Genomic DNA, 25641 nt, shown 5'->3' with positions numbered 1-25641 from the left:
AATTTCCTTCTCTCATAAGGACACCAGTCAGATTGGATTAGGACTGTTCAAACAGCCAGAATTTAACTTAATCGCCTCTTTGAAGGCCTTATGTCTAAATACAGTTACATTCTGAAGTACCAGGATTAGGGCTTCAACATATGAATTTTGGGGGTGAGGAAACAATCCACCCATAACAGACTACAAAATTCCTGTTCTGCTCATAGGACCACGTTTCCAAAGACTTGTGGTTCTGAGGCTAAAACCCTTGGCAAATTGCATTTTAGTTAAGAGCTCCTTTCTCCCTTGGACAGCTTTTCTCCTTAGAGGCAGCAGTTTCCTACAGACTAACATGAACTTAGTTCTTTTGTAACCATATTCCTGCTGTAGGACTAAAATAAATAGTTTGCAAATGTTTTGAATGTATTAGGAAAGGTATTAATTGTTTTACAAGGATGGTCTTATTCCAAGCACATTCATCATAACTGAGTAAGGTAATGTTTGGGAAACGCCTTGGAAAATCTCTTAGAGGATGTCTGTCTTACTGTCATGGAAAGACTTTTTTCTATTCATGGAGTATAGTGTTTATTATTATTATTATTATTATTATTATTATTATTTTGTTGTTGCTCTTAAGCCAGGTTGGCCAAGGTCAGGTCTCAGATAAGTTGCCTCATGGTAATGAAGATACAAAGTAATGTCTAACCATTTTTCTTTTAGAAATCACGCTTGCTCATTTTTTATGCTTTCATTAAAAGAAATATGAAGAAAAACCCCTCAATGTCTCAAATGAGGAAAGAGAACTGCGATGAAATGTCACCATGGGTCTGTAATCTCTCCACAGTTTATGACCACTGCTATCTTTGAGGGTCAGTGAGCCATGCTTGCAGATGCTTGGTTTTAAATTACAGGTCACCTTCTCCTGTTGGCTCCTGTTAACCAAGTGCTTGGCACCAGTTCTAGAGTATAAGACCTTTGGAGAGCTGAAAAATCCCACCTTCAGGGAATGGGCAGGAGCAGTACAGGTAATACTACACATTACCTGCAGCATATTTGACAGGGGAAAAAGGAAATAAGAAATCTTTTTATTGATTTCTTCCTCTACCAGCAATTTCCATCATAAAGCTATCAAAATGAATCAAAGTACCATGTGTCTCAGAGTAAGCAAACAGCCCTCAGTTTGGGAGACTAAACAGGTAGGCACTCTATTTATTTCTATTTATAGATAAAACAGAAACTTTGAAAGGTTAAATACCATACCTAAGTTCACAAACCTGGAAAGGGATATAATTAGAAATTGAATTCAGGGTCTGTAAGAGCAAAGCCCGCAGATTTCACCAAAACATCACTCCAGCTTCACAGGAACTGTAGTCTTCTGTGAATAACCAGTGGAAATGTGCCTTCTTCCAGCCACTCTGGTCATGGTCGTTTCTCAATTTATTAGTAGTCCTTTCAGAAGAAAAATGGAATTTTTGTCATGATTTGTTTTCACCAAACCTAGGTTTACTCCTCTGAATGTCTGCTCCTTTTTCTTTTTTATTAGTTTATATACAGCACAGTAGTATGGATCCAAGATAAACAAGGTCACAGAACTCTATAAAGATGACTTTAGTAAATCCCTGTAGCCAATTAAAACAAGATTGACATAGGAGGATGTTCTTATCTTTAGAGATTTGCTGAAGTATTTAAGGAAGATATGTCATGTCTAGAATTTACTTTTTTTAAAAAAAATCAATAAAAATACATAGATGGAGCAATGGCAATATGTTAATTGTTAAATCTCAGTAACGGGTATATATTTATATTTATTTATCTTTATGTGAAAATTTACTTAGTATACATAATCAAGTAAAAAAGTAAGTGATGATTAAAAATAAGGATTGAGGTGGTGAATACCTCAAGATACCTCAAGGAAGATTTAAAAGAGATGTCATTTCTGGTGATGAGGATGATAATCATTCTTATACCTACCTTCTGACTTATTAAAAGAAGAACAGATGATTTTACCAAGCACCAGGCACTAGGCTAAACACTTCTCATGCATTGTCCCCATTAGGGACACAACAATCCTATGAAGTAATGATTGTTTTCTCCATTTAATGGATGAAACTGAGCCTCAGAAAAATGATAACTTGCTCCAGAGCCCTCTTCACCGAAGAAAGGCACTCCTTTTGCCTTAGGGAGAGTGATGTAGGAATGAGTGAGTTGAAAGAATTCAGGACACATGGGGAGATAAGTAAAGGCACAGAGAGACTGATGAACTAAGTGAATGGGGAAAAAGCAAACTTAGTAGGTCCCAAGAATGGCTGAATATTTCAGTGAAAGGGTAAGGTTGTGATCGAGGACGTCAAAGTACTGGGATATAGTCCATTGTATGACCATAGTGATACACCTGGTGCACATGAGAGGTCCAGGGAATAATTGATATGACCACAGAGCTTTCCATGAATGAGAATGCAATCAGCAAGAAGGTGTAGGTAGAGATGGGGAGGATATATTCTAGAGAAAAGTCCTGGCTCAATTAATAAAGCACACCATAACATCTATTCTACTCAATTCTAAGGCTGATCAGGAGAAGGATTGCCAACAACTTTCCTCTAGCCCATAAGATTATTTTGGCTGTGGGAAAAGTACAGCTTCTAGTGAATTTTCTTTAGCCTTTTCAAAACCAATTCACTAATTTTTAATAATTGCTTCCTTTGAGCAGGGGGTACTGACCTAGGTTCAGCTATTTAATTTCAAACTAGAATTTAATTTTAAAAGACTTTTTTGCTTGTTGGGGAAAAAAACTTTACCTAAGAAAAATTGGTCAACTGTGTGCTCTGCTGGAATTCTGCTAGAGAGATTATCACAGCAAGCTGGTGGCCTAGGGGGGCCAAAACAAATCATTTTTGTAAAATTGAAATTGGTTCATTTCAATTGATAGCTTTTCATTTAATTTTAAAATGTAAGTAGCTATTTTTAAAAGAAAAAAGAAAGTCTAAATTGCACTACTAATCCAATGAAATATTGCCAAGAGGATGAAAGCAGACAACTGTGAGCCATGTGGGGGATCCTTTCCAAAGCTTGCTTTTATACCTCTCTTCTGTTCTCATTAAAGCAAGTCCCAAAGATCAAATGAACTCAGGATACAAGCTGAAGGCAAGGGCACAAGTTGTTTACTTCATCTCTGCCAGCAGCCTGCTCGCCACCAGGCTGGAATACAGGCACACAGGTCAGAAGAATAATAATCCTATTTTCACCCTCCCAGGTCTCCATCAGGAGCCACCAGGGAGCAGTAGATGACTAAGTCACTCGTTTGGCTGCTTTCAGTTAGATATTTGCTTGAAAATCAAAGGGAAAGCTCACAGGAATGGGGAAGGGAAGAAGAATAGTAATAGCACCAATAGTTCACATTTGTGTGGTTTCATGATTCACAAAGTGCTTCACATACAAGCCTGCGTTTGATCTTGCCTTTTGGTGAACAGGACATGCAGTCTTTGGTCCCATTGCACAGAAGAACAATTCCAACCCCAGAAATGTTAACAAGAATTTGTCCCCAATCATTCAGCTTGATTAGAACATGGGCTTTGAAGGCATATGCCCTGGTTTGAATCCTGGCTTTATCACTTGCAAGCTATGTGGCCCTGGGAAGTTATTAACCTTTCTTGACCCATTTCCTCATCTGAAAAATGGAGCTAAAAATAGTATCCATCTCAAAGGTTGTTATAGAGATCAAGTGATAGGATGTGTATCAAGGACTAGGAACCCCTTTGACCCATAGTATTCAGCAAACACTACCATTACACTTGTAAAATGTTTTATGACTAACAAAATATATCCAGTTCAACTATATTCATTAAGCACCAGAGTCAAACACTGTGTCAAATGATGGGGATGCTAGAATAAATCAACCATGACCCCAGCCATCCCACAGGTCCAGATGACTGTAAGGAACAGCACAGAAAAATAGGCTCACTCAGTACAAAGTTCATTATTTTCAACCATGAAGGTAATTAAAGGGAGAATTTAGCCCAGCCTGAAAGTGTTGGAGGGGGCTTCCTACAGGAAAATGCTTCTGCAATTTTATCTTTCCTAAAACTTTCTCAAGAAACTTGTATTTTGTCCATTCTACAAATGAGTGAATGAATCAAGGCTTAGAAAAGGTCAAGGACTTCCCAAGCTCCCTCAGATGGTGAGTGGCAAAGCCAAGTCTCAGCGATACTGAACTACCTCAAGGATACATTCCCTGTGAATTAAGTCATTGAGATACTAGGCTATTTTTTTTTCTTCCCCACTGTTTTCCATTTTTAAAAAGGAATAAAAGCAGTCATTCTTTCTGCATCTCCCTATTCTATCCTCAAAAAATTTGGCACAATGTCAAATTATCTAAACTCCCAAATCTGCTAAGGGTCACAGTATCCTAAATTGGAAGGGACAGTTGTTTATTGGTAGGGATCTCCAGGCACAGAGACACACATTTCGTTCCACCACCTACAAGCTCTATGACAAAGTGCAAGAAATTAACCTCTTTGAATCTGTTTTTCCATTCATAAAATGGCACCATAATAGTTTCCACCTCCTAGAATTGGTATGATGATTAACAGTGTTGGCATACATTATAATTACTCAATAAACATTTGCTATTAAGTTTATCTAAAGAAATACCGCTTAGTTCATCCACTTCACCTCTCTGTTCTGATCACACAAATCATCTGTGTGTTCTTTTTTGAAAACCTTCCCTGAAAGGAGATTTTAGAGCTTCACGTGTGAAGTGTTTTAATGTTTAACCAATCTCACGACCTGGAAATCCAACTATTCTATACTTGACTTATGCTTTCACTTAAAATATTAATATTCTTCTGTGAGAAAAAGAATAGAGAGGTTGATCATGATTTTTCTGGATAAATAAGTAACATCTCAACTTTCTCTCTCCCAAACTGTCTAATGCAAGAAGCTTCACTTTTGTCTTTAGTAGTCTTTTATTTACTTCTTTCTACTTCTTTTTTGCTAGGCTTGGACAGGATTCCTTCCTATCTTGAGATTGGTGTGGTGATAATGCAGGTCATAATATTGTGTGTATGCTCTTTATTTTCAAAGCATATTCACATACTTACCTTGTTGGTCATAAAATAACTGAGAGAGATAGGGAGTGCAGGTATGAAGTTCATATTAAGGATGAGGAAACTCAAATATGAAGTAAAAAATAACAATAGCTACTGTTGCATGGATTATGTTCCATGTCTCTTATGCATTTTATCTTATTAAACTTCTTACAAGGACCCTCGTTTGGTAGATGTTATTAGTTCAATTTGCAGGAGGGGGAAATTAGACTCAGAAAGGGTTATCACATAACCAAATTTCTCCAGATAATGAGTGGTCAAGCTGAGAAAGGCCAGATCTTTCTTACTACAAAGCCAATAAGCTCTATCACTGATTTTGAAGGTCTGCTCAACTCATCAGTGACTAACATGATGTGAAAATCCAGGGCTCTTGATTTACTGTCCAGGACACATCTATTTTTTTTTTTAAGATTTATTTGTTTTAGAGAGAGAGCGTGAGCAGGAGGAGGGGCAGAGGGAGAATCTCCAACAGACTTCCCACTGAGCACGGAGCCCAAAGTGGGACTTGATCTCACAACTCAGGTCATGACCTGAGCCAAAATCAAGAGTCAGAGGCTTAATTGACTGTGCCCCCCAAGTGCTCCCCAGACACTTTTCATTAAAGCACTCATTAGGTCCTTGACTGGGCAAGGTATTAAAGCTAGACCCATCTATGACTAAGGTAGGTGTTGCTCACACAGAACCTCTGTGCATCCCCATTCCTAGCTGTCTTCTATTCTTAGCTTCCTGGTCTATGCCTATAATTTTGAGGCTCTCAAGCATTCAGTCACAGAGTAATAATTTACAGATATAAATTATAATTTATATATTTTTATAATTTTTGTATATTTAGATAATTATATATAAATATATGTAGTATATGTATATATCACACATCAGCTTACATGTTTGTACATGTACATGTTTCCAGAACTGGCCAAATTCTCCAGCAAAAATAAAGATTTTTCACACATATAAATATGTGCAATATGTATACATGCACATATTTATATACATATGTGTATAAACATACACACATATAATGTATATGTGTATGTATACACATAATGGAATATTATTTAGCCATAAAAAAGAATGAGATATCACCATTTGCAACAACATGGATGGACCTAGAGTGTATTATGGTTTTTTTTTTTTAAAGACTCCATGAGAATCTTTTTTTTTAAAGATTTATTTATTTATTTATGACAGACAGAGAGAGAGAGAAAGAAAGAGAGAGACACAGGAAGAGGGAGAAGCAGGCTCCATGCTGGGAGCCCAACATGGGACTCGATCCCGGGACTCCAGGATCACGCCTTGGGCCAAAGGCAGGCGCCAAACTGCTGAGCCACCCAGGGATCCCTGAGAGTGTATTATGTTAAGTAAAATAAGTCAGACAGACAAAGACATATACCATATGATTTTACTTATATGTAGAATCTAAAAAACAAAGTAAGTGAACAAATAAACAAAAAGCAGAAACAGACCCATAAACACAGAGAAATAGCTGGTGGTTGTCAGAGGGGAAGGAGGTGGGAAGATGAACAAAATGGGTGAAGGGGAGTAGGAAGTACAAGCTTCTAGTTATGAAATGAATAAATCACAGAGACGAAAGGCACAGCATAGGGAATATAGTCAATGGTATTGTAATAGTATTGCATGAGGACAGATGGCAGTCACACTTGTGGAGAGCATAGCAAAATCTATAGACTTGTCAGATCAGTATGTTGTACACCTGAAACTAATGTAATATTGTCAACTACATTTCAACTAAAAAAAAAAAAAAAGATTTGTCAAACCAAACAAAGTTCTCAGGAAATCACCACTAAAGATATTTCTTTGAGCATAAAATTAGTAGGTTTGCAAAAATGATAATTTCTTGCAGAAAATTTGAAACTGTTTCCTGACGCCCTCCCTCAACATACACTGAGAGCAAGGGAGAACCAAGAAACAAAGCAGATCAATCCGGATTGGTAGGTGGTTGTGTTAATAAGCAAGGGAAGTTACATATGAGGCTTATCTTCAGTGGTGGTAAGAAAAGGTCTCCACATGTCTGCCAGTCTCAAAAGTTTATACAGAAGCCTTATCAGGGTTGAGTCACATATACCAGCCAGATGGTCTCAACAAGTCACTCTCTCAAGGCTGCCTCCTTGAAATGGCTCCCACTGTGGCAACAGTGGGTGGCTCATACATTTCAAGACAGGGGAAGAGGAGAAGCTTTTGATTGACTTCCCAGGTCCATTCTAGATATACGCCAGTGGGTGATCACATCCCCTAATAACCTCCCCCAACAATGTGGAAAAAATAAAAGACAAAAGATACCAGAAGTGTCCTCCCTTCCCCTGAGTGTCCAGTCCATGTGGGCCAATACACATAGTCACATCGGAGTTATAAGGCAAGCACTGAGCTGAGGAATGGATTCCAACCATCTTCACCACCATAACCTGGAAAGGATGTGCTGTGTTATTATTTGAGCTGCTCTACTCATTCATTTTCCATTTCAAAAGGAGATGATGGTGAAAAAGGAGATCCAGGAGAGGAGGGGAAACATGGAAAAGTGGGACGCATGGGGCCGAAAGGTAAGTGCAATGACATGAATTTGACATTCTAATATTAGAATTGCTTTCTCTCTCTACTGGTGTTGCCCTGGAAATTGGCAGCTTTTGTAACACTCTCTGCTCCAAAGAAAAATGAAATGTATTTCAGATGGGAATTTACTCACCACCAGGGAGCTCCTATGACACTGTTGATAGGACTCAATGCATTTCTCAAGCTGCCTTCTTGGGGAGGGCAGTGGACACTCCAGGAGCTGTAGGGAATAGCAGTCTCCAGAAACATCTAAGAAACCCTGAGTTTTAGAAATATAGCTGGGTTGATAGCTATGTCTCTTCTCAGAAGCCACTGCTAAACAACTCTTTTTGGGTGGCCTAGAGCGTAAGGAGGAAGATAAGGAACTTCAGAAAGAGTTGTCCGATCCATTGACTTACTCACCTATTTTCAAGAGCTGTCAGCAAATGGTGGGGTATGGGAAGAGCAGAGCAAAGAAGATGAGAATGACACAAAGGCTATTAAGGAGTGTTTTTACTCACAAAGCAAGAGCAATCTCACCAAAATATAGCTTTAGACGTGATGTGTAAGTGTGTGTCTTCCAAGCATCGGACATATTTCCTGCCAACTGCTACAAGGCGGTGGTCATAGACCACTGATTTCAAAAATCTTCAGAAAGTTAAAGAGAAAAAAAAAAAGAACTCACGGGCCTTTGAGATCTCAAATTGAGAAATACTGATTTAAACTCTTCTTATTCTATAAATATGTACAATATTTTATAATTATATACAAATAGTTCCAAAATTATCACAGAGATACAGTTTTATAGCTGTTAGGTATTTTTTAAGTCATCATAGAAAGAAACAAAATTGATAACTATATATATTTATGTTTATATATTTATATAATATAAATATATCATATTTATAATATATTTTATTATATATAAATATATATTTATATATTCATATTATATTTATATTTCATATATATATATATATAGGAAAAATTGGTGGGACAATCACTGATGTCCCTTTGATCACTAGATTTTATGATTATACATTTCTTCCTGTTCTAAAAAATGGCTGGGATCCCTGGGTGGCGCAGCGGTTTAGCGCCTGCCTTTGGCCCAGGGGCGATCCTGGAGATCCCAGATCGAATTCCACGTCGGGCTCCCAGTGCATGGAGCCTGCTTCTCCCTCTGCCTGTGTCTCTGCCTCTCTCTCTCTCTCTCTCTGACTATCATAAATAAATAAAAATTAAAAAAAAATAAAAAGGAGAAACTGTTACAGATTAAAAAAAATAAAAAATGGCTAATATAGTCAAATCTTTTTTTTTAAAAATATTTTATTTATTCATGAGAGAGTGAGAGAGAGAGGAAGAGGCAGAGACACAGGCAGAGAGAAGCAGGCTCCATGCAGGGAGCCCGACGTGGGACTCGATCCCGGGTCTCCAGGATGGCGCCCTGGGCCCAAGGCAGCGCTAAACCGCTGAGCCACCCGGGCTGCCCTAAGATAGTCAAATCTTAAAATAGGGAGGCAATAGGCTCTCAAAGTGAAGCCAAAAAGGGGCTGCAGAGGAATAGAATTAGAATGAAATATAAGAATTCTTCCGCTCAGCCCTTTATTTGACCTTTAGATTAAACATCCTCTACTATAGACCTTTAGAAGTATTGTGTTGGTAAGCATTTTAATTTATTGGGTCCAGGATTTTCATACTTAACCACATTTAGTTTTAATGCAAACACTATAATGCTATTAAGGTAGATAAAAAAAAAGCACAGGATATGTGTCGCATACCACAGATAGAAGAGTGCACTTTTGGTATTTCCTTCAAGTGCATATCATGTGTTAGCCACATCTTCAAAGGGAATATAAGACCTTAGCATATAAAGATGACATGCTTTGCTTTTCAGGAATTAAGGGGGAGCTGGGTGATGCAGGAGACCAGGGCAACATTGGCAAGACTGGGCCCATTGGCAATAAGGGTAAGCTATATTTTCCTTTCCTCCAGTGGCAGTTTGAAGCAAATCAATCACACCCTTGATATATTCTGAAGGACTCTGTATCATGAAAATGATCTCTTTTCTTTGTTTTAAAACATGAGTTTTTCTTCATATCTTAGCTGTGCCTTTCATACATAAACAATGTGTCTAAAAAAATAAATAAAGGCCTTGAGCAAGATTAAACTGAAATTCAGAGACAGAATCAAACATAAAGTTCTGGTAGTTTCGGTATTGAAGTATCTCCTAGAATCTGCTGATTATAATACTTGATACAATTAAAATGGGTATCGTGACCATAAAGCATGTTCAGTAGTAGAAAGCAATTATTCATAAGACTCAAGGCAGCACACAGCAGAAGAATTTTCTTTCTTTCTTCTCTTCTTTCTTTCTTTCTTTCTTTCTTTCTTTCTTTCTTTCTTTCCTTTCAGATTTTTCTTATTTATTTGAGTGAGAGAGAGTAGGAAGAGGGGACAGAGAGAGAGAGGGAGAGAGAGAATTTCAAGAAGACTTCCTGCTGAGTGCAGAGACCAATGTGGGGCTGGATATCATGACCCTGAGACTATGACCTGAGCTGAAAGCAAGAGCTGGACACCCAACTGACTGAGCCACTTAGACCCCCAGTATATTTTTTTTTCTTAAACTGAGTGAAATAATAATGATTCTGCATCTGGGATTTAACAGATTAGAAACTTTAAGTGTATATATTCATACCATTTTTGTCTTGTCCCAATCCTGCAAAAAATTACTACTTTCCTATTATAATACAGGGGTGGCCTCCTCTTTATTATCTAAGCACTCCTCCGTATTGTCTTCTCATTGAATGATAGCAGGTTCCAATAGCTTCTGCTGGCCAGCAGTTCATACTGAGATTGTTCTACTTGGTTTGAAGATACAAAGGCGAATGAGAATAACAATTTTATTGTAAGGAGCTCATAGACTATTTAGGGAATAGGACATAGGACTTTCTCAGAAAGAATTATAATACTAAATAACTAAATGACTACTATAGGAACCATGTGGGAGACTAAGGCCAGATTGATATAAAGACTTGACCTAGGTCTTGAAAAACAGTGACATGTTTATGGAAATACAGGGAAAGGTATTTGAGGTGAGAGGCAAGAGATACTTGTACAAAGGTACAGATCTTGGGAAACTCAATGCCACAGGTAACAGAATTCTGCAGCTTTGATGCATATCTGGCAGCCTTCCTTCCATATGTGTCTGAGCAGCTGCATAACCAATCATGTACCTCCTAGGCACCTGCGGTATGTTCTTGGGCAGGCTGATAAATGCATTGGAAGCTGAGGCTGTGGCCCCACTCCTCTTGTCCTATAGCTTGGTACCTCCTCTCTCCCTGTCCTTTTCCAACTCATTCCTTTGAGAATTTTCCTTCAGCCTGAATTTGAGAGCAGGGACAGAGTGTAGTGCCACTGAGAAGAAATTGCTACACTTATTTTTGATTCAGTGGCTTATAGTGTATGTTCACCTGTGATTGAAATTCTTATAGCTGGAACAAGCTAGAAGGACTCCTCATCGATTATGATTCTTTCTGTAGTATGTATTTCGGGTGGTTTTACCATGAAACTAATGAAACTTTGGTTCAGAGCCCCCCCACTTTTTAGATTCCTTCCTAAGTCCCTGAGAAGAGTCTTATCAATGGGTGCACATGGCCATATATCTTGGTAAAGTTTGTAAAGTAAGGCATTTTGTCCTCAGCTGGTTAAAAGAATGTCTCTTAACATTTAAAAAAGCACAACTATTTCCTACTTAACCAGCCTTTTTTTTTTTTTTTTGCTTAACCAGCCTTTTTAGACATATTGCTCCCCAAACCAACCAGTTTATTAGACATTTTTTTTCTAATTGCCCTCCCAAATGAAATTTTAATACCACCCTTGGACTATGTATCTGTTATGTATTGTGTGTATATTTTTGCTTTATGTAAAAACACAGATTTTTCACCCCTCTAGAACTGATCATTTAGCAGGTGATCCTCATTGAGAATGCATCACTGTCTCCTGCTTCAGCTTCCCTCCATTACATTTTTCTTTGTATCATCTGATCAAGGGAGTGGACACAAGTATTTTGGGAGCTCACCAAGAGGAGCTTGAGTGAGAGAAACATATAGTTTAGACTTTATGGGATATGCTTACATAGTCTGCAATTATTTCCACATACAGTTATAGCTAATATTTTCAATCTAGGAATAGCTTCCAAGAATATTCCTACCACTTACAGTGCAGATCTCTCCCAAGTCATGGTGAAAAAGTGCAGGAGTAGAGATTGGATCGTCATATGAATGTGTCTTGGCACATCTAGAACAAGGAATGTGTGAGTTGTGGAAAAGAAACAAAGTTTGAAATGTACAGGGCCAGGGCTGGGCTTTGGAAAATGTTTTCAAACCCAACAGCTCATATATGAAAAGGATTTTAGAGAGGTATCCTCAAATTTGACAATATTTTTAATTTACATAAATCATCAATCATAAGTGGCAAAGGTAAAGAAATTTCTTAATTTTACTATTAATAATAAAACAAAATTCAGATTTCTGCTATAAGCTATGAGAAATTCACTTGCATTAACCCATCTGTTAAGAATGACTACCTGAGTCAAAACAACAACAACAACAACAAAAAATAAATTTGAATGTGTGGGAGAGCTACCAAACTGAATAGGACTTTAGGGGCCTAATCTGGAGAAGAGAAACACACTAAGGTGGCTGTGCATTCTGTACTATTTTTCCTTTCAAATCATTCACCAGTTCATAAGCAAGGCAGCACTAGAAGATTGAGAAGCTCATGCACAAAGTTGCTCAAACTGAACGGGCATTCAAGGCCTACCAAAAGAGAGTGGCCCAGGAAAATGTTACTCTTTTTCACTTCAAAAATAAACTCTTTCATTTAGAACTCCAGAAATTCTGAAAAATATTTATTAAACATACACCTATCCGTGTTTCAAAATATATTTGAATTAAGGGTAACATTTAATTTGAAAGGTAATATCAACACCAGGAAGAGAAACCTATTAAAAATCACACTCAATAAGGGAATCTTGAACACTTCTCTCCTGAGATTGGAAACGAGATGAGCCACAGCCCTCATCCCCAGTTCTAAGCAACATCATAGCAGAGGTCCTAGCTAGAGAAAAATGGTAAGAACAAGAGATAAGAATCACAATAATTGGAAACAAAAAATGAAAGTGTCATTATTTGCAGATGATGTGATTGCATATCCAAAAAATATAAGCAATCAATGTTACCCAGGGCAATTTACACGTTTAATGCAATCCCTATCAAAATACCATGGACTTTCTTCAGAGAGCTAGAACAAATTATATTAAGATTTGTGTGGAATCAGAAAAGACCCCGAATAGCCAGGGGAATTTTAAAAAAGAAAACCATAGCTGGGGGCATCACAATGCCAGATTTCAGGTTGTACTACAAAGCTGTGGTCATCAAGACAGTGTGGTACTGGCACAAAAACAGACACATAGATCAATGGAACAGAATAGAGAACCCAGAAGTGGACCCTCAACTTTATGGTCAACTAATATTCGATAAAGGAGGAAAGACTATCCATTGGAAGAAAGACAGTCTCTTCAATAAATGGTGCTGGGAATATTGGACATCCACATGCAGAAGAATGAAACTGGACCACTCTCTTTCACCATACACAAAGATAAACCAGATAAACCCAAAATGGATGAAAGATCTAAATGTGAGACAAGAATCCATCAAAATCCTAGAGGAGAACACAGGCAACACCCTTTTTGAACTCGGCCACAGTAACTTCTTGCAAGATACATCCACGAAGGCAAGAGAAACAAAAGCAAAAATGAACTATTGGGACTTCATCAAGATAAGAAGCTTTTGCACAGCAAAGGATACAGTCAACAAAACTAAAAGACAATCTACAGAATGGAAGAAGATATTTGCAAATGACGTATCAGATAAAGGGCTAGTTTCCAAGATCTATAAGGAACTTATTAAACTCAACACCAAAGAAACAAACAATCCAATCATGAAATGGGCAAAAGACATGAAGAGAAATCTCACAGAGGAAGACATAGACATGGCCAACAAGCACATGAGAAAATGCTCTGCATCACTTGCCATCAGGGAAATAAAAATCAAAACCACAATGAGATACCACCTCACACCAGTGACAATGGGGAAAATTAACAAGGCAGGAAACAACAAATGTTGGAGAGGATGCGGAGAAAAGGGAACCCTCTTACACCGTTGGTGGGAATGTGAACTGGTGCAGCCGCTCTGGAAAACTGTGTGGAGGTTCCTCAAAGAGTTAAAAATAGACCTGCCCTACGACCCAGCAATTGCACTGTTGGGGATTTACCCCAAAGATACAGATGCAATGAAACCCCGGGACACCTGCACCCCGATGTTTATAGCAGCAATGTCCACAATAGCTAAACTGTGGAAGGAGCCTCGGTGTCCATCGAAAGATGAATGGATAAAGAAGATGTGGTCTATGTACACACTGGAATATTCCTCAGCCATTAGAAACGACAAATACCCACCATTTGCTTCAACGTGGATGGAACTGGAGGGTATTATGCTGAGTGAAATGAGTCAATCGGAGAAGGACAAACATTATATGTTCTCATTCATTTGGGGAATATAAATAATAGTGAGAGGGAATAGAAGGGAAGAGAGAAGAGATGGGCAGGAAATATCAGAAAGGGAGACAGAACATGAAGACTCCTAACTCTGGGAAACGAACTGGGGGTGGTGGAAAGGGGAGGAGGGTGGGGGGTGGGGGTGAATGGGTGACGGGCACTGAGGGGGGCACTTGACGGGATGAGCACTGGGTGTTATTCTGTATGTTGGCAAATTGAACACCAATAAAAAATAAATTTATTATTAAAAAAATAGAAACAAATCTACAGATTAACTATTTGTACTGACTTTTTACAGTTTAGCCATACAAAACTCAATTTTCTTTCTATATGATCAGAAATCAGTAATCAGAAACATGAAATGAAAAATATGCCACTTATTACAGCATCAAAATTATTAAATATCTAGGAATAAAATTACAAAGGTGTCTAAGACTTCTACAACAAACAGGACATCGTAATAACGAGAAAAATTAAAGAATGTTTAAGAAAATGGAAGTAAAACTACATTCATAGATTGGAAGACTCAATATAGTTAAGATGATCAGTGTGAATAAGATGACCCTCAAATTTATGCATAGATCAATGCTATCTCAATAAACATCCCAGAAGTAGCTCTCTCAGAATTTGATAAGCCAATTCAAAATGTATATGGAAATGAAAGGAACCAAAAACAGCCAAAGAAAACCTTAAAAAAGAAAAACAAAACTGGAAGTCTGAATTTAAACATTTTTTTTAAAGCTACAAAATAGTGTTAATTTATGCAGAGGCAGATAAATACACCAATGAAAGTGAATGGAACATGCAGGAAGACTCCTAAGTTTGGTTTTTGCAAAGTTGATGCTATTTTGCAATGGGAAATGATGCACTTATCAAAAAGCAGTAGTAGGTCAGTTGCATATTCATGAATGCAGCCAAACATATGCAGCCTACAGGTGTGAAAAAAAGAACTATAGATTCGCAACTTTATTAATTAAAATCTTATGATTATTAGTGAATTTTCAATGTGGTGTCTACTTTTAAAATTTAGTGATTTGTTTTTATTTCTTTTCTTATAGGTATTCATTTTTATACCACTTTTCCATTTGTAATTGTGTATTATTTTTCTTAAAGAGGGCTCCTCAGATTGTATAATTTTCAGATAAAATGCGTCATGGAGCTGCTCTTAGCTGTATCAGCTTCATTTAACTACTGGCTAAGAGATGGAAAGATATAGCCAGAAAATGGGATCTTGGACTTCAAGATTTCTGAAATGTCTCAATGTTCCGTGTGGTTGAGATCCCAAGTACTGCCCTGGAGATGAGTAGGAGTGGAGCGGAAAGAGGAGTCATTCTCATGAACATGTCCAGAATTTAAGAAGTTGTTTTTCAATGAGTTGTTCTAGCTGGTGCATTTGCCTAGATTTAGATGTGTCAAATACAGATGAGGCTCCAACTCAGAGAGTTGTTGTTCATGAACTTGAGTCAAGTCTTAAACCTTTCATAGAATAAGACAAGGTATTTTGGGGAGGGTGGTGCATGACAGAGATAGGAAGAGTAGAGTTCAGTATGATTTTCTGAGCCTCATAATGGATGAACTTCCACAAATATTGAAGAAGTAACAGTCTGGAAATGATAGAGTTAACTAACCTTATCTTCTTCAAGCCAATTCCATATTTGTACACTCCTATCATTTTACACATTGTCATGGCTTATTACCTTGTCTTTTTTCCCCTACAGACTTGTGAACATCTGGAGGAACAAATGAGTGAAGGCTGTATTGGGACTTTTAGTTAAATAAATATAAGCTCTGCGTGGGGACCATACTTTTTCATCATTTTATCATAATGCCTATTATACAGTGGAAACTTTCTAATTTACTGCATTAAGAATGAAAAAGTAAATGATAAAATATATCATTTCCTATGATGTAGCCTACTTCTACTCTTTATTTCTATAAGTACTACTGTCCCTTAACATCAGTTTCCACCATTCACTGAGATTTCTTTCTCCTCCAGAGATATGCCATCAAAATTTATGAGCATGTCCTGGAATTTCAAAAAAATGGAGGGTTAGTGTTCTGGCTCACCTGGATTAATTTCATTTTTAATCTGTACTTTGAAATTTATTGTCCTCATTTCATCAGTGGGCCCTTCTAAATTTTTCACTGACTCAGATTAATCTCAACTTTCTGGGCTGACCTTAATGTTGTCACTCGCATGGACAAGGTAGCTTTCTGGATGTCAATATTTCATTTTAGGAATAAGAGAGAATGATTTAATATAGGCAAATTCAATCTCATAGCAAAATAAATGTTTTTACTTAAGGTCAATAATCCTTTTACAGTAAAAGTGCTATGATTTGTTTGTTTGTTTAAATACAACCTCTAATTCTTCAGCCTTAAGACAGTTATTACTGACACGTTCCTGCTCATGGGCCGAAGTAAGTTTTGTGTATGGCTTTAAGCCAGAATTCATTTTTGGGAATAGGCACTATAAACTCACATCCTCCATGAACCAGCTAAGGATGTGGCATGCTTTCTGGCTAAGTACTGGCAGAAGCTAACATTGGTTGACCATTCTCTATGACTTAAGCACAGAGTTAATTCCAGGATAAGATGACATTATCTAATTTATCTCCCTTCATAATCTACTGCTTCTTGCATCATTATTTCCACTTAAAGAAATAAAGAAATAGAGGCTTAAAAAATTATGTAACCGGTTCATGTTTATCTAGTAAGCGACAGAGCCAGAATTCAAGCGTTGGTTTTTTTGGACTGCCATGGTTGTTCACTCTACCATACTGCTTTGGCTTTCCCATCTGTTAAAAAAGGAAAGAAATTCATGTGCAAATACTGGAAAGTAGTCACAGTCCTTACATCTTGTCAGACAAGAAAGCCATCTATCAATTTAAAAATCTGTTTTCTGCACTATTAAGATCCAGCTGAGTACTGGGTGTTAAACTATATGTTGATAAATAGAACTTAAATAAAAACAAATGTAAAAATATAAAACAAAACAAAATAAAATAAAATAGCAAGCTAGGAAGATCCAGCTGAAGGCTCTTGCTTCAGTGAACATCTCTACTCTGATCCATGCCATTTTTGCCAAATATCTGTGAGGCACTTCCTTTATTTCACTCTGTGAGTAGGTAATAGTAACAGTGTCCCATTTCTGTGGTCTCTGATGTATGTTTTGTTTTCCTTAAAACCCCCATTATTTTTATAAAACAAATACTACATGTTAGCCTTCTTTGATATCCACCATTGGGTTTAGCCCAGAACTAGGATCATAGCAGGACTAGAATAAACTTTCAGCCCACACTGAATTGAAAAGGATCCACATTTAAAGAAAACACACTATTTTCAAAAGATAAAATATTAAACTATATTCATATGATCTTTTAAGTCCATATTGTTTCTGGTGGTGACAAGGACTTGGCATTCCTCTCAATTACTGATAATATTTTTTCAATACTTTATTTCATTAAATCATTGGTTCACTCATTTGGGAGGCACCATGAACTGGGGAGCCAGAAATGGTTGGGTTTCAATAACAACACAGCCACTGAATTGCTTAGATGTCCTTGAACAAGTTATGTTGTCTCTATGATCTTCTATTCTTTTCATTGTAGAATAAAGATAATATTACTTAACTCATAGGATTTAATTTGATGGTATCTATAAATAATATGATAATATCTATATAAAGTATCTGGAACAATACTTAGCAAATGTAAGTTCTCTTTCTTCCATTAATATATTCTCAGAATCTATTTTTACCTTTCACAATTTACATATAAGAGAAATTGAGGAATTTGCAGGACACAACTTAGGAGTGAGCAGAGCAATCTTCATCTGGGTGTGTGGCATATTTCCATGCTTTTTTCCAACTATACCTCTGTTGTGCATTGTTCCCTACCTTGCTCCCATCTTCATCTTTCATAACTTCATCTTTCATTCTCTTTTTCATAACTAAGCTCCAGAGCTATCTTCCCAGGAAAGCCTTTCTTCACCCTCCCAGTAGAAGTACTATGTCATCTACCTCCCTCCCAGAGTATATTATCTCTGTTCAACACCTCTTTTACAGAATTTACCACATTCCATTTTCATGAACTTCACTGTTGTTTTATTTCACCCAAGTGCAAGTTCTGGGGCTTCATCCTACATATTTAATTGTGTTCTGGATTTCAAGGACCCCTCCTTCTGTTTGGGGAGCTCATGAATATCCACCATCCCTAAAAAGAGAAGTGTTCACGGGGGTCAATTTGGAAAGGCTCAGCAAATTCTTGGAGCCCTGGCATGCAGGCTTTCCTGGAAGATCAACAGTTAAGACATACAGGGCTCTTAGTGAAAAGTACTCAGCAGACAGTGATGAAAAGAATAGATAATGAGCAGGCAATGTGGGCCACCTTATGGGTTTTAGAGTGGCTCCCATTTTTTCCCTTTTGCTGGTAAAGGATGAGGTTAGGCAGAACCTTAATTCTGATTCCATTTCCCCTCACGTTGCTCCCTCGGGGAATATAACTAATTCCCTGGCCTCACTAAACTTCCATGAAAGTAAGCCCCTTACTCTTTTAGCATGGATGACCTTCATCCTATATTCATTCCTCTCAAATTCTTTCTTTTTCTTTTTCCAGTTCACCATTGAAGCATAAACTCTATTTTATTTCCATCAGGATCTTCTCTTTTGATTCTCAAGAACTTCAGCCAAACATTTCCTCTTGGAAATCAAAAGCTTTTGCTTTCAATTATTGTGTCTGATGTAGGCTTCAAGGGCTTATTTTGAAGCCGAAAAAAATCAACATTTTTTTTCTCTCTGCTTTAATAATCCTGATTCTCTGAGAATTATTTTGTGGATACCTCTGACTGAATAAGAAAATGGCCACATACAAAGAGTAGAAGGGAAAATTATCAAGGTTGATATTTCAGTATAATATATTTGACACAACTTTATATTACAGATATTTGCATATATCACATCTTTTCAAAAAGTGTAAAATCCTTCAAGTCAGAAGTTTAATCTTGTCTCTCTTTATATCCTGTCAAAGTACCAAGCTTTTTGTCTTGCATAGGGTAAGTAATAAATAGTAAATATTTGAATTAAATTGAAAAAGCACAACATATCTTTGAAAATCCAAGGACAAAGCCATATGGAAGGACTTAGAGACATAATAAATACATTGACACTGCAATGTGCTAACCAAGTGATTCAGATACACAAAACAATGGCACTTTTGAAGTTAAAAACATGTGGAGAATTGTATTAGCCTTTCTCAGAAGGCTATGTTAGTAGGGCAGGTGACACAAATTTCAATCTTTCTTTGCCATCCCATCAGAATTCTGCATTCAATCTAAATAAATTATGACTTGTTTGATTAGTTTTGTACTTGAGCAATTAACTCAAAATCAAATTATATATATAAAACCAAAGGATATTAGTTGGAGATATGGCAAATGAAATTTAAAAACTGTTTCCCGTGTTTTTAGGTATATAAGATATTTTCTGCCAGAAATGATTCACCATTTTAGTTCATTGTTCATATCCTGGCTTTTCTTTTTATTCAGGAGACAAAGGGGAAAAAGGTTTGCCTGGAATACCAGGAGGAAAAGGCAAAGCAGGTACAACATGCTCATTTTTCTCTTAAATTTTAGCATTATCCCAAGTGTATTCATTTTTTAAAAGATTTTATTTACTTATTTGAGAGAGAGAGCATGAGTGGGGGGCGGGGAACAGAGGGAGAAGGAGAAGCAGACCCCACATTGAGCAGGGAGCATGACGTGGGGCTCGATCCCAGGACTCCAAGATCATGACCTGAACTCAAGGGCACACGCTTAACTGACTGAATCCCCAGGTACCTCTAAATGTACTCATCTTTAAAAATAATGTATTTTTATGAAAAAACAATTGTCATCTCCGTGTTTAACCTTATTTTACTTGGGCTAGGAGAAAGGAAAGAAGGAAACTTTCCTCTCTATCTGCTGGTGACTTTCCAAGCCCTGGGGAAGGGAATGATGGCACATTCCATCCTAGTCATGCTTAGTGGGAGGAAACAAACCCAGCACATTAGGAAGTAGCCCTCATTGTCCTAGAGCCCTAGGAAAGTCCACCATGGCCTTAGCAGTAAGTAGGACTGCACCGGCGTGCCTTACATTCCACCAGCATCTCAACCAAACAGGGGCCAGCAGTTTGCCCACAGCAAACTGGCCTGATCCAGAAAGACCCCATGGACACACAACATCCCTTCAATGGTCAGGGAGAGTCTCCATAAGTTGTAAAAGAGTTTTTTTTCCAGTGATATGTGCAGGGAAAGAAAGCAGATTGCTCTGGGGGAGGTCACAGAGGTGTAGTGAAGACTAATTCTAAGACCTGTTTTAAATTCCTTATATTTAACTGTGAATGTGGATAAATAAGGCCACAGATTTTTTTCCCCTTTGGCTAATAAAATTCTTTCTGCTTTTCAACTGCCAAAGAAGAAAGCAAAAGGAACTGATTACATGAGGCAGTCATTAAATAGAAAAAGGGAGTCATTTGAATTTCATATCATTTTCCTTACACTTTTTTCTCTGTCACAGTATCAGCAGGTAGTTGAAAAAGTAAATGAGCAAGGAGGGAATGAATGGCAGAAATTAAAATCAGAGTTAATCCACAAATGGGACAACTGGTTCTTGAAATTATAAGTTTAATCTATTCACAAGAATTAAACTTAGTCCTTGAAACATTCAAGGATCATTCAAGCTGTACTTGAAATGGATAATTAGAATTATCATTTGGTTTCATCATGAAAGTTTTCTCCTGTCTTGGGAGAGTTGTGTGAGCCAGTGAGCAATGCAGTTAACAGAAGAGAATATTGACTAGAAATTTAAGAAAGCTGTAAAGATTTTATTTTGAGATTGGACAGGCACATTTTGTGTTCAACAAAAATGCCAAACGGTCCACAGTATGTGTGCAAGGGTTTGCCATATTTACTCTTCTCTTTAAAACTCTGGCTTAGAATTATGTTTCGACTCATTTAAAATACTCAAAAAGATATTTTGTAAATCCCTGAAGACAGTGTAAAGTAGAAGCCTTGTTTTAAATAAAAGACTAAAAGTATAGCCATGCACAGAAAGATAAAGCCAGACTAGGAAAAGATAGTAAAGATGGAGAAGAGAGCAATTGCTCTTTCCGACTGGTCTCTATGTGCTTTCACATGAATTCATAGTTTTTGTCATTTAAAAGGCACTGTCTGTGATTGTGGAAGGTATCGGAAAGTAGTTGGACAACTGGATATTAGTGTTGCTCGCCTCAAGACATCTATGAAGTTTGTCAAGAATGGTGAGTATATCCTCTTTGCTTTGTGCTATCTACTGATTTAATCTCTTTCAACATTACAATTCCAGTATTCCTAGTGGGAAATACCTTGGGTCATGAAAAGGCCTACTGAGATAATGTCACCACTTTATAGGTCTCTTAAAATACTAATTATCCTCCCAGACTCCAGGACACTATGAGACCACTATCTACGTATATTCACATATATTGCATTACCTATGGATAGAAAAAGATACTTTCTGGAGAGAGGTGAATGGAGAAAAGGGCAAAGTTTGGCAAGTCATGCCTTAAGAATCAAAAGGGCCAGGAAAAGTCAGAGCCAGCATCTCAGAAAAGAGAAGTAAAAACAATAGCTATTTTCTTGAGTACTTGAAATAATACTTAGGGTGCAGGTATTACGATTACCCTGAAGCTTACAGAAATTACCTTGCCCGTAGATACAGAGTCAACAGAGTATCAGGGATTCAAATACAGGTTTCACTGATTCCTCTACCCTCAGTACAAATCAACAGAATATTATGTGTTTTCCTGAATTGTGCAACTTCCCACATCAGCCATTTCCCCATTGTAATTAGTAGTGAATTCAGCCCTTTAAGTGGGACTTACATGTTCTCTTCCGAGACAGTGTGAATGGGAATCTATTGTAGTTACAGTTGAAATTGGTTTAATTTTGTTTTACTTTTATTTATTATAATCCAGCTATGTTTTTTTGTACATTATTAGAAACACACATATGCCATCTTGTGTTCATCTTCATTTCAGAATACTCTTAATTTTAAATCTGGTTATAATACTGAGATGCTGTCTCTGACATGACTTGGATTCTAATGAAAGAAAAAAAAACAGATACTAGACGTTCAACATAGAACAATAATTTTCAGCATTTATTGGCGTGATCATAGATTTCTTGGTAAATTTTAATTTACAGACCCAAAGAAATACATGTAGAAGCCCCCAAAGCCTAAAATGCATTTAATATATTATGAGCTCAGGATGATTCAGAGTCCCCAATTCTGTCCTGAAGCTTATTCAGTAGCTCAGTACTTCATGTACGTGGAGTGAGCATGGACAATCTCAATCTATGTACGGGTTCATAGCCCAGGAAAAGTGGACAATCTTCTGTATTATTCCTATATCCATTCAATAAGCTTTTACCTTCTCATGCACTCTTGTAGGTTCTGAGTGATAAGACATGGTTATTGTCCTCAAGACGTTTGTAGTTTAGTACATGAGGCATGCAGACAAACAGATTAGAATGTGTTGAGTGATAGAAAAGGGGAAGAGGAAGGAGCTATGGAAATATGGAGGAGAGTGCTCAAGAGCCCATGCCTATCCAGAGATACTGGAAAAGTTCTTATAGGAGAAAATTCTTCCACGGGGATCTAAATGGCAAGTAGGAGTTTTCCAGGTAAAGCAATGAGTAGACTTTCCAGGCATGCAAGTCCTAGAAGTGGGATAGAGAAAGGCATGCTTTTGGAACTCTATGTGTGGCAAAGCATAATATAGGATAGGAAAATAGTCTGAGAGGAGGTGAATGGCAATTCATATAACAAGCCTTTGTCAAAATAGTCTCTTCTTCATAGTTGTGTGAGGAGTTAAGGAGGAAGGACAGGGAGGACAATTGGCAGGACTTTGTTCTCCATTTGATAACTACAAAGATGATAAAAAAAAATTAACCAGTGCCTACCTCATAATAGGGACTTGCTTGTTGAACAACAAATAAATGAATTTAAGTCCAACAATATTACATACTTGCCGTTTCTCCTTCTGTGATGCATAATCATGCTCATCTTTTCCTCTCTGCAAAGTCATAGCAGGGATTAGGGAAACTGAGGAGAAATTCTACTACATCGTGCAGGAAGAGAAGAACTACAGGGAGTCCCTGACACACTGCCGGATCCGGGGTGGGATGCTGGCCATGCCAAAGGATGAAGCTGCCAACACACTCATCGCTGACTATGTCGCTAAGAGTGGCTTCTTCCGGGTGTTCATTGGGGTGAATGACCTGGAGAAGGAGGGACAGTATGTGTTCACGGACAACACTCCACTGCAGAACTACAGCAACTGGAAGGAGGGAGAGCCCAGTGATCCCTATGGTCATGAGGACTGTGTGGAAATGCTGAGCTCAGGCAGATGGAATGACACGGAGTGCCATCTTACCATGTACTTTGTCTGTGAGTTTGTCAAGAAGAAAAAGTAACTCTGCTCCTGCCACCCATTTGTTATTTCTCTGTGTCTACCATTGCAGTTATTTTTATACATCTTTTTCTTTCTAATTACACCAAATTCATTCTGATTCAAGACAAGTAGAAAATGCTAAACTGAGGTTTGGAATCCCCATTGCCATGGTCTTCTTTGAACATTTTCATTTTGAACATTTTCATTTTGAACATTTTCATACACGGTATATCGTTGAGCCAATAGCTCACCAAGTTACATGGATCCTGAGAGAGAGTTTGAATTACTAATTGTGTAGAATGTGGTTGTCTACGTGTCAAATGAAATGTTCTCTTGGTATTTGCTCTGCTCCCTCTCCCTAGACCCCTAAACCACTGTCTAGTTAGCCCAGTGGATAATTGGACAGTTGGTTGGTGAAGATTAGGCTAACTTGCCCTTGTTCAAAGCCAGACATATGGGAAGGCCTTCTGTTAGGAATGTAGAGATGTTATCTAACATCTTTGAAGCCAAGATCCTCTATTCTTTGACTATTCAGTTACCATGTCTATAGCCAACTCAAAAGGGCCTCTTGTTTGCCCAGACATAAAAATACTTCAATCCCAAACCTCTCTATATGAGAACCTTTTAGCCTGTGACCTGTTCCAGACTGTATAGAATCACACAGAGAACTTCCATGTTTCCGATTGACAGCCTTCACTGAGGTCTACCAAGTAGTTACCTTGGTCTCTTTCTATAGGACCACAACTTAATTCCTGAGCTCCAAGTTTTAATTTTGATTTGAGGAAAGGTGAACTTCAGACACTGAAAAAAAAAGAGAGAGAGAGAGAGAGAGAGAGGATTTTTTCCAAAAATATAATCCTCCTATTAAATTGCCCCTTGCTACTAATATGACTACATTTTTCCTTATCTTATATTTAGCCATATCAACTTTTCTCCCCTTAGGCATGGAGAATGAAGGAAGAAGTTTGTGAAGCCTTCAGAAAACTCTAGAAGCCTCAGGTGCTACCAATGTTAAGTTGATAAGTCTTCTCCTCTTTGCCTCTAATATATCACTTATGGTGACATTTCATGAGAGACCTTTTACTTTCCATAACTAGATGCTGTAAAAACCTCACCAGAGATGCCCTTTGTAGTATTCTGAAATCATAGGAATGTGGCAGGTGGGGAGTTTGGAACATGCCTAGGACTCACATTTATTGAGCTGGAAAAACTCTACTTTGAACTGCCAATCAAAACCCAAAGCAGCTTTCCTTTCAAATTTGAAAATAATATAGCTCAACAAAACTCTAGATTTTCCCCCTTATAAACTGTTTCTCCAGTTATAGTTTGTGACATATGATTAGACTGTTTAAAATGCTGGCAAAATGGTTAATGAAATAAGAGAAACAGATCAACAACATATGTTCACCTTAAACCATCTGCCCATGATTTCACCCGTGACTAACTGGTTATGAGATAAGATTTAATTAGGTTATTTCTGTCGGTTTATCGAGAGTCACAAACTCAGGTCCTATAGGGGCCATACAAAATGACATAAATAAATCAAGTGAAATGGGTGGGGATCCTAGTACTGAACATAGCTTATTCTTCTAAAGAAACCAGCTCCACTGCTCCCCTGCCTCTGTCACCACCATGCTTGCTATGGAGGATGCAATATCACCATATGTTCTGATATTTCAAGATAGTCAGACGGAACTTTATGATATATATTCATTTAAAAATATTGGCAACTAGTCAATTTTTAGACCAAGTTTTAAGTCACACAAAACAGTCTGCTAGCCAAAAAAGGTGAACTTTTCATTTCTCACCTCTGGGGAAAAGTTCTGAAGGTTCTATCCATGAAGAAGGTCATTAGGATACACTGACATCAAAGTCAAGGTCTTCCATTTACACTTCAATCGATTCAGCTCAATTACAGGAATTTGTTC

The 25641-nt window shown here is 37.6% G+C and overlaps 1 protein-coding gene across 1 annotated transcript in view; it reads left to right on the top strand.

Annotated features, from left to right (window-relative positions):
- COLEC10 (collectin subfamily member 10) overlaps nucleotides 1-23836 on the top strand; it is a 38565-nt gene extending 14729 nt beyond the window's left edge. Inside the window, exons 2-6 of the mRNA XM_041768386.1 lie at nucleotides 7568-7639; nucleotides 9523-9594; nucleotides 19789-19842; nucleotides 21443-21538; nucleotides 23344-23836. Coding sequence (XP_041624320.1) covers nucleotides 7568-7639; nucleotides 9523-9594; nucleotides 19789-19842; nucleotides 21443-21538; nucleotides 23344-23735 — 686 coding nt within the window. The 3' untranslated portion in view covers nucleotides 23736-23836. The remainder of the gene's footprint in view (nucleotides 1-7567; nucleotides 7640-9522; nucleotides 9595-19788; nucleotides 19843-21442; nucleotides 21539-23343) is intronic.
- The last annotated feature ends 1805 nt before the right edge of the window (nucleotides 23837-25641 follow it).

Source organism: Vulpes lagopus, chromosome 9 (assembly GCF_018345385.1).
Source record: "Vulpes lagopus strain Blue_001 chromosome 9, ASM1834538v1, whole genome shotgun sequence".
Classification (NCBI taxonomy): domain Eukaryota; kingdom Metazoa; phylum Chordata; class Mammalia; order Carnivora; family Canidae; genus Vulpes; species Vulpes lagopus.
This window is presented reverse-complemented; position numbering and strand designations above follow the sequence as displayed.